The following is a 14948-nucleotide window of genomic DNA, read 5'->3' as shown; positions in this document are numbered from 1 at the left end:
TTAATTTAATACAACAGCTATTGTCCATATCCCAGCTTAATCAAACCCTCACATTTTGCCTTATTTCCAATCTTTTTATTTTAAAAAAATCACATAATAGTTGAAGCTTCTCTGATCCCCATCTTTGATCCTTAAAGGAAATGGTGATACCCAATTATGAGCTTTATTATATCTGTATCTATTTTCATGCCTTTACTTTGTAGGTATGTAGTCATATACCATATAGTATCATTTTGAATATTTTCAGTCTTTCTAAAAATGGTACCATATTGCATTCATTCTTCTGTCACTTGCTAGTTTACTTTTTTAAAAAACTCAACATTGTGTTTTCAAGACTTATCCAACTGATACACGTACTTTAACTTTATGCTTTTATGGTATCGTAGTTTATAATACACAGTTTATCTATCTGAATAAATATGGAAGCCACTCTCCATTTTCTTTGTGTGCTTGTTTCTTTCTTTTTTTTCCTTTTTCTATTATGAACAATGCTAGTTACTTGTGTACCTCTCCATGAGCGTGTGAGCCGGTTTCTCAAATTTCTAGAAACTGATTTTTTGTGTCTTGGGTGTGTGCATTTTCAACTTAATAAGAATTGTCAAGTTGTTCTCCAAAGTGGTGAATCCAATTTACATCCTTCTGTTCAATTCAGTTCAGTCACTCAGTCATGTCTGACTCTTTGCAACCCCATGGACTGCAGCACACCAGCCTTCTCTTTCCATCACCAACTCCTGGAGCTTACTCAAACACGTGTCCATTGAGTCCGTGATGCCATCCAACCATCTCATCTTCTGTCTTCCCCATCTCCTCCTTCCTTCAATCTTTCCCAGCATCAGGGTCTTTTCAAAGGAGTCAGTTTTTGCATCAGGTGGCCAAAGTATTGGAGTTTCAGCTTCAGTATCAGTCCTTCCAATGAATATTCAGGACTGATTTCCTTTAGGATTTACATTCTTACCTGCAAACTAATATTCAGCACTTAACATTATTCACTAAAAATCTCATTGCCAACCTTATGGGCGTGAAACACTTGTCATTATGTTTTTAATTTGCATTTCCCTGATTACTAGTGGATCTTAGAATTTTAAAATGTATTGGTTTTTTTCTGTGAGTTGCTCATTTTTATTATTAACATTTTTTGTATTAGAATATTTTTATTATTTATTTAGTAAAAATAATTATATAGTCTAGATAGTAATCCTTTGTCTATGGGCTATTTTTTTATGGCATCTTTTGTTCTGCAACTTTCCCTTTTCACTCTATGCTCTTCTTTATAGTTACAATTTATTAATACAATTACATACAATTTTTAAAATAAAAATTAGAAAATAAAGGCAATAAAAATAAACACAGTGGTTGGATCAATTAGCTCCACAGTTCTACCATTGCTCTAAATGTTGAACTGAGATTTAAAGTTAGAACTACAAAGCCAATTAAGAATTTATGGACACAAATCACACTGAGAGAGGACCCAGGGTCTATCCCAGTGCACCGCTAACTCTGAGAAGAATAGAAACCATCTAATTGTGCTTCCTGTTTTAAAATCTACATTCTCCTTGAGAGGTGAATCTTACCTCTTAGCTGGGCTTCCCTGGTGGCTCAGATAGTCAAGAATCTGCCTGCAATGTGGGAGACCCATGTTCGATCCTTGGGTTGGGGAGATCCTACGGAGTAGGAAATGGCAACCTGCGCCAGTATTTTTGCCTGGGAAATCCCATGGACAGAGGAGCCTGGCGGGCTATAGCTCATGTTGTTGCAAAAAGTTGGATACAACTGAGTGACTAACACTTGACCTCTTAGTTAATGAATAGTTAACAATAATTTGTTAATCTGAGAAAAAAATATACTTGCTCCCTTCATGGAGCAATTATTGCCCAAAATACCCATTCTTTGTATTCCAGAATCAAATAAGCCTGTTAGTTTAGCCAGGTCATCCTCCCTGTATCCACCTTTCTCACCACTGCTTTTCAGCTCTAGCTATTCACTGCTCCCAACTACCTGGCCATTCCTCCTGCCATATATATATATATAACACCAAGAACAGGAGGATCATATGCTGCAGGTTTCTTCAGCCCGTAATATGTCACCAGGCATGTGGTGGTCAAAAGAGGTTGAGTGTAGGGCTGTTCGATGAAAAGTTATCAAAGTTTGTGTCTCGTGATCTTCTTCTGAACCTAGCTAGAAAGGCAGAACCATCCTCTCCTCCCTGGCCTGTATCTCTAGACATCAAATGATCATTATCACGGCACCTGCTGTAACTCCTGACACATTCTGATCCTCCAAAACATAAATAGGAGATTCCAACCCCAAACTCCCACTTCATCATATCTCCTCTTACCTAAATCTTTTCGCCTTTTGAGTTCATTAATGTTTACATTAATGTGTTTCACGGCAGCATAGGCATCTTCCAGTGCTCGGAAGTCTGGGTGAGAGGAAGGGGTGGAATTCCTGAGTTCACACAGTAATAGAGGGTACTTCATCACTCGCTGAATTGGCTTGATCATCAAAGAGCCCATGTCCAGTAAGTTTGGTTTGCCTCTGCAATAAAGATACATCATGTTAGTTTCACAAACATTTGTCTTCTTAACTCCTTTTTATTTTTGTGATTTTTTTTTAATGATTAATCCTGAAGATGATTTTCACCCTTTTCTTCTCTGATTTGGCTATGTTCAATTTCTAAATGAAGCAAGGGCAATAGGTGACAGAAAGAAGCAAGGCTGAGTCTACTTCTAAACAAAATTTAAAAGAAAACAAGTATATTTGCCTACCTAAAAGGACTGAAAATATGATTTCCAACTATGTTCCACTTACAGGTTTTTAAAATAACAGGCTTTATAATAATAGTGGGAAACAATTTTAGACTGAACTTTTCCATGACAACAAAGAAAAATGCATTTTCTTGATGGTATTTTTGATATTATTAAGTGAGGAGACTAAAGTCATCATTTAAAAATCTAAACACAAAGTTTGTTTTCTTTCTTCTACCAAATTGAGAAGTTGAACATAGAGTGTTTCAGAGGTTCCACCACAGTCCGCAAAAAAGATTTATAATAAATGCAATGCTGCTGCCGCTAAGTCGCTTCAGTCGTGTCCGACTCTGTGTGACCCCATAGACGGCAGCCCACCAGGCTCCCCAATCCCTGGGATTCTCCAGGCAAGAATACTGGAGTGGGTTGCCATTTCCTCCTCCAATACATGCATGTGACCCTATTGATGGCAGCCCACCAGGCTCCTCCATCCCTAGGATTCTCCAGGCAAAAATACTGGAGTGGGTTGCCATTTCCTTCTCCAAATAAATGCAATACTTCTCTAGATATTATTAATGCCATCACTATCACTGATCATTACCAGTACCCAATGCCTTTCCATGTGGACTTCCTCTTAGCCCACAGGTCTTCAAATGGCTACACAAAAGTGAGCACTCACCCCTGGCTCTCCCCTTCAGAGCTTCTGAGATGAGCCTAGAGCCATTCCCACTAGCCGAGAAGTTGACAGGAAAATAAAAAGCTGCAAACTTGATCATGCCATTGTCCACTGGACATTCATTGCCAACCCACTGGATTCATTTTTTTTCAGCCAGAAATCAGTGGTTTCTAAAAGTCTCTTTATGTGAAGAGGCAAAAAAAGAGACACTGTAAGAGGAACATGGATGAAAATTGTGTTTTGAGCCCCTTCTGATGGAAAGATATACTCATTGGTTTTCCTTTAGATTTTTATTTAGAAGACAGAGAATACAGACAGACATGGCTTTCAAATTCTGATGGGTGAATGTTTCATTCTTCAATTATTTTTCAAGTACTTTCTGGGTGGACAACAGACTACGTAATTGAAATGGTGAAATGGATCTAAAAACTTGGAACAAAATTAGAAAAGTTACATCACTAGAAAGGAAATGAAGATACCCCAGAGATCATCTATTTGAACTCTTCATTTGATAAATCAGAAACTAAGGAAATTTATCACATGTAAGTACAAATATGGTGCACGCACACACACCAATCACTCTGTCACATGTGCTCATTTTATTTTCACTATAGCACTTAGCACTATCTGAAATCGTCTTTTTTTCTCTATTGACCAGTTTATATTCAATTTGTCTGTCACCATTATATGTCCAACAAGACATATAATATTCTCTCAATGAATATTTGTAGCTTGAAATGATAGATTACTTACATTTTCTGTAATGTGCTGTTATTTTACATTGAACTTTTTTCCCCAAAAAACTTGCACAGTAGTCCTGAATAAATGACTGAGTTTTATTTGCATGTTGAGAAAATAATTGGTATCCATAGAGACAAACACTGAATCAACCCAAAAGACAACATTTTTTTAAAGGAAAACCAAAATAAATGTTAAAGTTTTGCAAGGGAGTAAAGAATTGCTTTTTATTAGCTTAAAATTTCTTGAAGTATAGTTGACTGACAGTGTTGTGTTAATTTTTACTGTACAACAAAGTGACTCAGTTATACATGTATATTCTTTTTCATATTCTTTTCCATTGTAGTTTATCAGAGGACATTGAATAGAGTTCTGGTGTTACACAGTAGGACCTTGTTTTTTATCCATCCTGTGTATAATAGGTTGCCTCTGCTAACCCCAAACTCTCAGTCTTTCCCTTCCCTATACTCTCCTCCCCTTGGACAACAAGTCTGTTCTCTGTGAGTCTGTTTCTGTTTCATAGTTGAGTTCATTTGGGTCATGTTTTAGACACATATAAGGATATCATGTGGTATTTGTCTTTGTCTTTCTCACTTACTCCACTTAGCATGATAATCTCTAGATTCATCCATGTAGCTGAAAATGGCATTATTTCATTTTTATGGCTGACTGATATTCTGTTACTCAGTGTGTATATATAGTGTCTTCTTCATTCATATGTTGATGGACATTTAGGTTGTTTCCATGTCTTGCCTATTGTAAACAGTGCTGTTATAAACATGGGAGGGAATGTATCTTTGGAGAGAATGTATCTTTTCAGATTATAGTTTTCTCTGGATATTTGCCCAAGAATGGGATTGCTAGATCCAATGGCAACTCTATCTTTAGTTTTTTGAGGAATCTCCATACTGTTTCCACGATGGCTGCACCAATTTACATTCCCACCAACAGTGTAAGAGGATTTCCTTTTCTCCACACTCTCTATACCATTTATTATTTGAAGACTTTTTAATGATGGCCATACTGACTGGTGTGAGAGAGTACTTCATTAATTTTTATATGTATTTCTCTAGTAATTAGTAACGTTGAGCATCTTTTCATGTGTCTATTGGCCATCTATATGTCTTCTTTAGAGAAATGTCTATTTAAATCTTCTGTCCATATTTAAAAATTGGTTTGTTTGTGTTTTTTTGTTGTTATTGTTGAGTTGTGTGAGCAATTAGTATACCTTGAAATTAAGCCCTTGTCAGTCCCATCATTTGTGAATATTTTCTTCCATTCCATAGGTTGTCTTTTCATTTTGTTTATGGTTTCTTTTGCTGGTTATGGTTTTCAAAGATTATAAGTTTGATAAGATCCCATTTGTTTATTTTTACTTTTATTTCTACTGCCTTGGGAGATTGACCTAAGAAAACATTGGGACTATGTACATCAGAGAATGTTTTGCCTATGTTCTCTTCTGGGAGTTTTATGGTGTCTTGTCTTATACTTAAGTCTTTAAACCATTTTGAGTTTATTTTTGTGTATTGTATGAGAAGTGAAGTTGCTCAGTCGTATCTGACTCTTTGCGACCCCATGGACAGTAGCCTACCAGGCTCCTCCATCCATGGAATTTTCCAAGCAAGAGTACTGGAGTAGGTTGCCATTTCCTTCTCCAGGGGATCTTCCCAACCTAGGGATCAAACCCAGGTCTCCCACATTGCAGGCAGATGCTTTACCCACTGAGCCACCAGGGAAGCCCATATGGTCTGAGGATGTGTTTTAACTTCATTGATTTACATATGGCTATCCAACTTTTTCAGCACCACTTGCTGAAGAGACACTGTCTTTTCTCTGTTGTATCAATACATTCTTGCCCGCTTTATTGAGAAACTGTTGCTTTAGTATGATTTATCTTGCACTTTCTACTCATGTGCACCAAATCTACTAAGGAAGGGAGGTAAGGAGACATGGTGGAAAGAGGAAATGAGGGAAAAAAGGAGAAGGAGAAAGACATGTTATTGGTTTCCAAGAGCACTGGGTAAAATGGATGGGAAAATATGTAATCTTTTATGAATACTAAAAAATAATAACTAAAAACATATTTTCTAACTGGTATATCAATAGCAGAACTTTTGAATCTGAAATATAGCAACCTTATATATCTTAACTGTAAGTTCTTCAATAATACAACAGTTTAGACACTTAAGTAGAAATAATTTACTTAAATAAGAACAAGTCAGGAATATGGAAGGTACTAACTTGACTAGAAAAAAAATCATATTATTCTTATGACTATGATCAGATTTCTTCTGAGTTTTTCTTTTTACTCTCACCAATATTAGTTTGAGCTTCCCTGGTGGCTCAGATGGTAAAGAATCCACCTGCAATGTGGGAGACCTGGGTTTGATCTCTGAGTTGGGACGATCCTCTGGAGGAGGGCATGGCAACCCACTCCAGTATCCTTGCCTGGGCTATGGGGTCACAAAGAGTCAGACACAACTGAGCAACACAGCATGGCACAGTATTAGTTTATTTAATCTTCTAAAATCACTGGAAGTACTATCAAAAGGTAGATGTAATCAAACAATTTGATCAAATAAAGTCAATTTTATTAGGATAGTTTATCAGTGCGGTCTATTGTTATACATGTATTTTAAAACTTTTAATTACAAAAAATAAATCCCCAGATATATTAAAGAATGTACCTGTATCTTTGAGCTGCTCTCCTTCTTCCCTTATCAGGATCCATCAAAAACCCAACCTAGGCCCTTTAGTTCTGTCCAAATCTGATCATTATTTTTTGCATCACTCTTTGGCATAAAAGTTCTATTCTCTCCCTTTCAGGCTTCAAATGAAAGCAATAACAATTATAAATAATAACTGTTTCTCTTAAAACCATCACAAATGTGAATACTAAAAAAATTTTTCTCAAAAGTGAGAAATCTCCCAGACACCTTTGTCTTAAGATGAGCACTTTGGACAGTTGCCCAAGTGATGAGCGATGATGCTCTGATACCTGCATTACACAGACAAGCAGTGTGGTAGAAAAGATAGAATGTATTACTAGCTAATGACGCTCCGGCATTCAGTGCCACAATTCTTACCCAGTCTAATTCCTCCCAGTAAGACTGAGTCTGACAGCTGTGCAAGGCAGATGAGTCTTATATGTGATATAACTTTCGCAGCCAAGCAGCCAATTATCCCATGCCTATCCCCTAGAAAGTAATCAAATGCATCACAATTCCCCATTTATGTTCTGCTGAAAACTAAGGTAGTTATTAAATTGTAATTATGTTTCATATTCTTCTACATTATCATGAACACTTTGGCAAATACTTAGTACCAAAAGTAGCTACACTAATCTCATTACAAATTATTATCAAAAAATTACAAAGTCAAGTAAACACAGCTGGCTTTGTTTTAGAAGCATCCAGTTTTGCTATAAAGATTTTGCATCAAGTATAAGAAAACAGTTGCACAATGAAAATTAAAGTGACATTTAGCAATGTAAAAACTATGATGAAAACAAAAAATCAGATTCAACACTGAGATATATCTATATTTCTTAATTTGAAGGAGAAAATGAAAGGAAAACTAATCATGTAACTATTGATCATACTACTTTGAATTTCCTCTATTTTATGGCCACAAGAATCCTAAATTTAATATTTAATCAACAGAAGCTACAAACCATCCATACTGCTATTGAATTTTTTTCCATTTACTCTTCTTTAAAAACATCATAAGTCAACTTGAGAGGAAACTATATATTGCTGCACAAATAATAAACAAATAGCACTTGTCATAATTTTAAAATAGCTTTGAAAATAAATACAGAACTACTAGCAAATCTTAGAAGATTTAAAGGAGATGAGCAAACGGTAATTGACATAGCAGACCAGAAAGAACCAGTAATATGAAGTAGTTACTTCATCACTCCTCCAAAGTTTCATTAACTAGAGTCCTTGAAAATATATGGAAGTAAAGGGAGAAGGGTGTGGGTTTTATAATAAAAACAGCCAGTTGAAAACCTCTTTAAGAAACAGTGTAATTCTTAAGGTGCTATACAAATAAGGGAGATCATTTGGAGGATTAAGGAAGAGCTCTTGGAAACTAAAAGGATAATAGCAGAAATAAAAACTCGTAAGTGTTGGAGAACATGTTCAAGAACTTTCTAGAGGGAAGAGCAAAAATACAAAAATGGAAGAAAATATAAGAAAATTAGAGGATCAGCCTAAAAGGTCCAATATCAAAATAATAAGTCCCAGAGAGAGAGAACAGGGCACATATGGGAAGGAACTCATCTGTAAGATAATTCAGTGAAAATGAGTTAGCGTGTTGAAAGAACTTGCTGAGGTCACAGCACAGTGAATGAAATTGACTCACACCTCGGAATTATTAAAACTTCAAATTATCAGAGACAAAGAGAAAAGCCTACAGTCCTTCAGAGAAATGTGTAAACTAAGCAGTTTCAAACAATTAGGAGTCAGAAAAACCGTTGAATTTCTTGTAGCAACACTGAAAGTTAGAAATGATGAAGAATTACCTATATATTCTGAAGATGAATGATTTTCAATTTAGAATTCTATTCCAAACCACACTATATAAGTCAAGTGTGAGGGTAAAATAATGACCTTTTGGATGTAAAGGTTCTTAAAATTTCCTTCCCATGTATTCTTTGATGAATAGCAGAAATTACTGAAGGATGTCCTCTACTAAAAACAGGCAAGAGGCAAAAAGAAACTAGGTATGGCAGTTTGTATGTATGCGCTCAGTTGCTCAGTTGTGTCTGACTCTTTGCAACCTCATGGACTGTAGCCCACCAGGTTCCTCTGTCCTTGGAGTTTTCCAGGCAAGGGGAGTTAGTGATGTCCAGTGTAATTTGTCCAAACTCAATAGGTCAGAAGTCTCCGGGAAAGGCTTTTATAGAGAGATGAAACGGATAGCCTACAAATTTCATCAGGCTGACTTCAAGATGATTAGCTGTGAGTTTGGCATTAATGATTACCTCAAAGAAAATTAAAGGGGAAAAAGATAATAGTTAATTCCCAGAAAAATAAGTATTTGTTTATTCCAAGGTTTATCTCTGAAAAGAAATTTACTCAGGTATAACAATTCAAACACTAATTATTGCTCTGATCCAAATTATAATGTAACTCCATAGGGAGAATGGAGAGGTGAGAAGGATGTGTGTGTGTGTGTGTGTGTGTGTACAGTGGAGATCAGCTAGGGAAGAAAGATAAATTCTTGTCTTCCATAGACAGAAGTGAATACATAAGAAGGAAGAGTCAAATGTGTTTTTAGAGTCATGAAGATAAATACCAAAATTGTCAACTAAAACGTGTGAATATACTTGTGTTCTGGTGAGGAGCATTTAGGGGAAGGTGGAAGGGATTACTCGTTTTCTTTTCTTTTTTAAATTAACTAACTTTTTGATTGAAGTATAGTTAATTTATACCATTGTGTTAATTCCTGCTGTACAGCAAAGTGACTCAGTTATATACATATATACATTCTTTTTATATTTTTTCCCATTATGGTTTATCCAAGGGGATTAAATATAGTTCCTTGTGCTATACCGTAGACTGCTATTTTTCTTAAAACTTTTAGAACTATTGGGCTTTTCAAACCATGTGTGTGTTAGTCACTCAGTCATGTCTGACTCTGCGACCTCATGGACGTAGCCCACCAGGCTTCTCTGTCAATGGAATTTAGGCAAGAATACTGGAGTGGGTTGCCATTCCCTTCTCCAGGGGGACCTTCCTGACCCAGGGATCGGACCGGGTCTCCTGGATTGTAGGCAGATTCTTTACCATCTGAGCCACCAGGGAAGCCCTTATAAACCATGAGTAGATATAATTTTAACAAAAGAGAATGTTTTTAAAGAAGGAAACATGCAGGAATATTCAAGAAAATTTTGAAAAGGAAGAATACTAAGCTGAGATTAGTTGTGTGTGTGTGTGTGTGTGTGTGTGTGTGTTTAGTCGGTAAGTCATGTCCAACTCTTCGAGGCCCCATAGATTGTAGCCCACCAGGCTCTTCTGTCCGTGGGGTTCTCCAGACAAGAAAACTGGAATGGATTGCTATTTCCTTCTCCAGGGGATTTTCTTGACCCAGGGATCAAACTCACATTTCCTGCATTGGCAGGTGGATTATTTACCACTGTACCACCAGGGAAGCCCAGAGATTAGTTATACCTGATATCAAAATATAAAACTACAAAAATGAAGACAATTTGGTATGGACATATGAAAATCAAGCACAAAATAGAAAATCAAGAAATAAATACAGGTATGTATGGAAATTAAGTGCATGGTAAATGTGGCATTCCTACTCAGTAAAAAAAAAAGGAACTATTCAATATCAGGTATTGTGATAATTAGCTAACCATATAGAAAAATAAAAATTAATTCATTACAGCAAAATAATTTCCAGATCAAAAATTTAAATGTTAAAAATGAAACTATACAAGACCTTTGGTAAAAACATGGGATTACGGTTTAAAAACAAACTTGGAGTTTCTAAGTGAGATACAAAATCCAAAAGCTACAGTAGAAAAACATGATCAATGTATTTTAAAATTTAGCTCTGTAAAACTGTACAGATAAAAGCATAAACGGAAGCAACTATATACTATGTTAAAAGTCAAGTAATAAGAAGGAAAATTATTTACAGTACATAAGATAGAAAAATGGATAATACACTCACTAAAGAGCCATTGGAGAAGGCAATGGCACCCCACTCCAGTACTCTTGCCTGGAAAATCCCATGGATGGAGGAACCTGGTGGGCTGCAGTCCATGGGGTCGCTAAGAGTCAGATACGACTGAGTGACTTCACTTTCACTTTTCACTTTCATGCATTGGAGAAGGAAATAACAACCCACTCCAGTGTTCTTGCCTGGAGAATCCCAGGGATGGGGAAGCCTGGTGGGCTGCCGTCTGTGGGGTCGCAGAGTCGGACACGATTGAAGCGACTTAGCAGCAGCAGCAGCAGCAGCAGCAAAGAGCCATTATCAATATTTTAGAAAAAGACAAACATCTCCAAAAAAGTGAATACTCAATTAAAATGATAACTCATTAGTGGTGAAATACAAATGGTTAAACACATAAAAATGCTCAAGATCATTTTTAATGGTAATGAAAACATCACAATGCTGTTTTTGGCCTATGATATTGCCATAAATTTTAAGGATCCAAATATTTTATCTAGTGCTAGCAAGTAGTAGATAAATGGGCAACTCATACATAGTAGTAGGACTAAAACTTAGTTCAACTTCTCTTAAATTATCTGGCAATAAAGTATCAAAAGCCCTTTGATCTAGAAATTCTAGTTTTAGAAATTCATCAAAAGAAAATAAACTGTTGTTCAAAATTTTATATAAGAATAAACACATAAAGTCATCTGCAAGACAGACAAAATTCAAGTATCTGTAAGAGTTTGGTAAACTAAATTATGGTACATACATCAAATAGAATATTATGTAGTCATACAGCAAGATGGATTTATATTTACTGACATAGAGAGATGTCCATGATGTATTGATGAAGAGGTAGCAAGTTGACATACAGGAAATATATAGCTGTCCTATTTCAGTCAACATGTATCTGTATAGAGGAAAAAATGGCAGGAAAGTGAGGGACTCATGTCATGTTAAAGTAGTTCACTCTGGAATATAAGAACCAACAGTTCTTAATGTCCTCATTTTGATTTTCTATGTTTTGCAGTGTTTCTTCAATAATTTAAAAAATAAAAACCTTAACAAACAAAATAACTTATAAAACTTTTGAGATTGATTAAAATCCTGCAATTCAAAGGTAGAAATAGCTGGTCAGACTACTTCTAAGCATATAGAAGAGTCTAAATAATTAAGGTAAAGAAGTTTATTTCTGGAGGTAAATTTATAATAGGGATATTTTTCTCGCTTTAGAACATGGTACTTGGATCAGATGCTTTGAGGGAGACACTGGTAGAAGAATCTATGATTCTTGTCACTTTAATACTGTCTTTGATGTTTGCATAAGATTATAATTCAAAGTAAACATTTCAGAAGTTATAATATCTTTGCCTTTCTGTATTTTTAAAAATGTAGATTGCAAAAAAAAAAAAAAAGACCATTTTCAGTTTCAGTAAGTAAGAGATCTTTTTTTCAAAAAAGTCATTAAAAAACCCACATCCCATAAATGCCACTCTAGCTGCAACATTTTGGCCTTAGCTACTGAGGAGCTCAACAATTACATAGCACTTGACATTGCCTTTTACCCCTTTATGTAGTAGCGTGTGTGATGCCTGACCTGAATGACAGAATCAGGAAGGAAAATAACTCAAGGCAAATGTGGCTTTGATGTTTGTCCAGTTACACACTGTGATTCTTCTTCCTCTTTTCGAGTTCTTAAGCTATAGAACAGGCTAGAAGGGCACATGCAGTCGGCTAGTCCCACACAGCAGGACTGCGGCAAAAGCTAGTGCAATTTTCAAGCAGCATTTCAATACAAGGTACTGTTTGTTTAAGTAGTCTGTACGTAGGAGCCTGTGGATGCTAACGTATTAAAAGAATTGCTCTGGAGAAGGAAGTGGCAACCCACTCCAGTATTCTTGCCTGGAAAATCTCTTGGACAAAGGAGCCTGGCAGGCTATGGTCCATAGCATCTCAAAGAGTTGGACAAAACTTAGCAACTGAATAACAAAAACACACAATCAGATACATGGTGATTTGGGGAAATACTTCTTGATGGAAGTGTGGCATAAAATGGAGAGTGATGTGATCTAACAATAGGGGATATATAATTTTGTAAGAAATTGAAATTTGTGTATAGAATAGTAGTTGCAAATATTCAAAAAATAAAGTCTGTGGCTGAAAGAAAATTAAAATAAAAGAATTGCTCACTTTCCTCCTCTCAATCTATTCTGTTGATGTAAATTTTCAGCAGTTTAGAATACATACAGACACACCTACACACACACACACACAAAGCAAACACACAAACATACTAGGAACTCAGGACTTTAGATTGTTCCTGAGCATGCTAAGGCAGATGTGCTTTATTAAGTCCTGGTAAATCTGAGTTCATATTTAAGTCAATATCATCCTTTCAGCATTAGGCTAGATATGCTTTTTTTTCTATGAAAATGGACATCTTTCAAAGTAGGTGTATGTGTGTGTTGCTTTTATAATTTCTATATTGCCCTCAGTTCAGTTCACTCGCTCAATCATCGTCTGACTTTTTGCGACCCCATGGAAGGAGCACGCCAGGACTCCCTGTCCATCACAAACTCCCAGAGTTTGCTCAAACTCATGTCCTTTGAGTCAATGATGCCATCCAACCATTTCATCCTATGTGACCCCTTCTCCTCCTGCCTTCAATCTTTCCCATCATCAGGGTCTTTCCCAATGAGTAGTTCTTCACATCAGGCGGCCAAAGTATTTGAGCTGAAGCTTCGGCCTCAGTCCATTCAATGAATATTCACGACTGATTTCCTTTAGGATTGACTGGTTGGATCTCCTTCCAGTCCAAGGGACTCTCAAGAGTGTTCTCCAACACCACAGTTCAAAAGCATCAATTCTTTGGCACTCAGCTGTCTTTATGGTCCAACTCTCACATCTATATATGACTACTGAAAAAAACCATAGCTTTGACTAGTCAGACCTTTGTTGGCAAAGTAATGTCTCTGCTTTTTAATATACTGTCTAGATTTGTGATACCCTTTTTTTCCAAGAAAAAAGTGTCTTTTAATTTCATGGCTGCAATCACCGTCCACAGTGATTTTGGAGCCCAAGAAAATAAAGCCTGTCACTGTTTCCATTGTTTCCCCATTTATTTTCCATGAAGTAATGGGACTGGATGCCATGATCTTCGTTTTTTGAATGTTGAGTTTTAAGCCAGCTTTTTTACTCTCTTTCACTTTCATCAAGAGGCTCTTCAGTTGCTCTTCACTTTCGGCCATAAGGGTGATGTCATCTGAGGTTATTGATGTTTCTCCTGGCAATCTTGATTCCAGCTTGTGCTTCATCCAGCCTGGCATTTTGCATGATGTACTTTGCATGTAAGTTAAATAGGCAGGGTGACAATATACAGCCTTGACATACTCCTTTCCCTATTTGGAACCAGTCTGTTGTTCCATGTCTAGTTCTAGCTGTTGCTTTTTGACTTGCATACAGATTTCTCAGGAGGCAGGTAAGGTGGTCTGGTATTCCCATCTCTTTAAGAATTTCCCACAGTTTGTTGTGATCCACACAATCAAAGGGTTTGGAATAGTCAATAAAGCAGAAGTAGATCTTTTCTGGAACTCTCTTGCAATGGATGTTGGCAATTTGATCTCTGGTTCCTCTGTCTTTTCTAAATCCAGCTTGAACATCTGGAAGTTTTTGGTTCATGTACTGTTGAAGCCTCACTTGGAGAATGTTGAACATTACTTTGCTAGCATGTGAGATGAGTGCAATTGTGCAGTAGTTTGAGCATTCTTTGGCATTGCCTTTCTTTGGGATTGGAATGAAAACTGACCTTTTCCAGTCCTGTGGCCACTGCTGAGTTTTCCAAATTTGCTGGCATATTGAGTGCAACACTTTCACAACATCATCTTTTAGGATTTGAAATAGCTCAACTGGAACTCCATCACCTCCACTAGCTTTGTTCACAGTGATGTTTTCTAAGGCCCACTTGACTTTGCACTCCAGGCTGTCTGGCTCTAGGTGAGTGATCACATCATTATGGTTATATGAGTCATTAAGATCTTTTTGTGTGTAGTTCTTCTGTGTATTCTTGCCACCTCTTCTTAATATCTTCTGCTTCTGTTAAGTCCATACCGCCC

The 14948-nt window shown here is 36.5% G+C and overlaps 1 protein-coding gene across 1 annotated transcript in view; it reads right to left on the bottom strand.

Moving 5' to 3' along the window:
• ARHGEF38 (Rho guanine nucleotide exchange factor 38) overlaps window positions 1-14948 on the bottom strand; it is a 150477-nt gene that overhangs the window by 28886 nt on the left and 106643 nt on the right. The window contains exon 6 of the mRNA XM_055587875.1: window positions 2336-2535. Coding sequence (XP_055443850.1) covers window positions 2336-2535 — 200 coding nt within the window. The remainder of the gene's footprint in view (window positions 1-2335; window positions 2536-14948) is intronic.

This window comes from Bubalus kerabau, chromosome 7, assembly GCF_029407905.1.
Source record: "Bubalus kerabau isolate K-KA32 ecotype Philippines breed swamp buffalo chromosome 7, PCC_UOA_SB_1v2, whole genome shotgun sequence".
Taxonomy (NCBI): Eukaryota; Metazoa; Chordata; class Mammalia; order Artiodactyla; family Bovidae; genus Bubalus; species Bubalus kerabau.
This window is presented reverse-complemented; position numbering and strand designations above follow the sequence as displayed.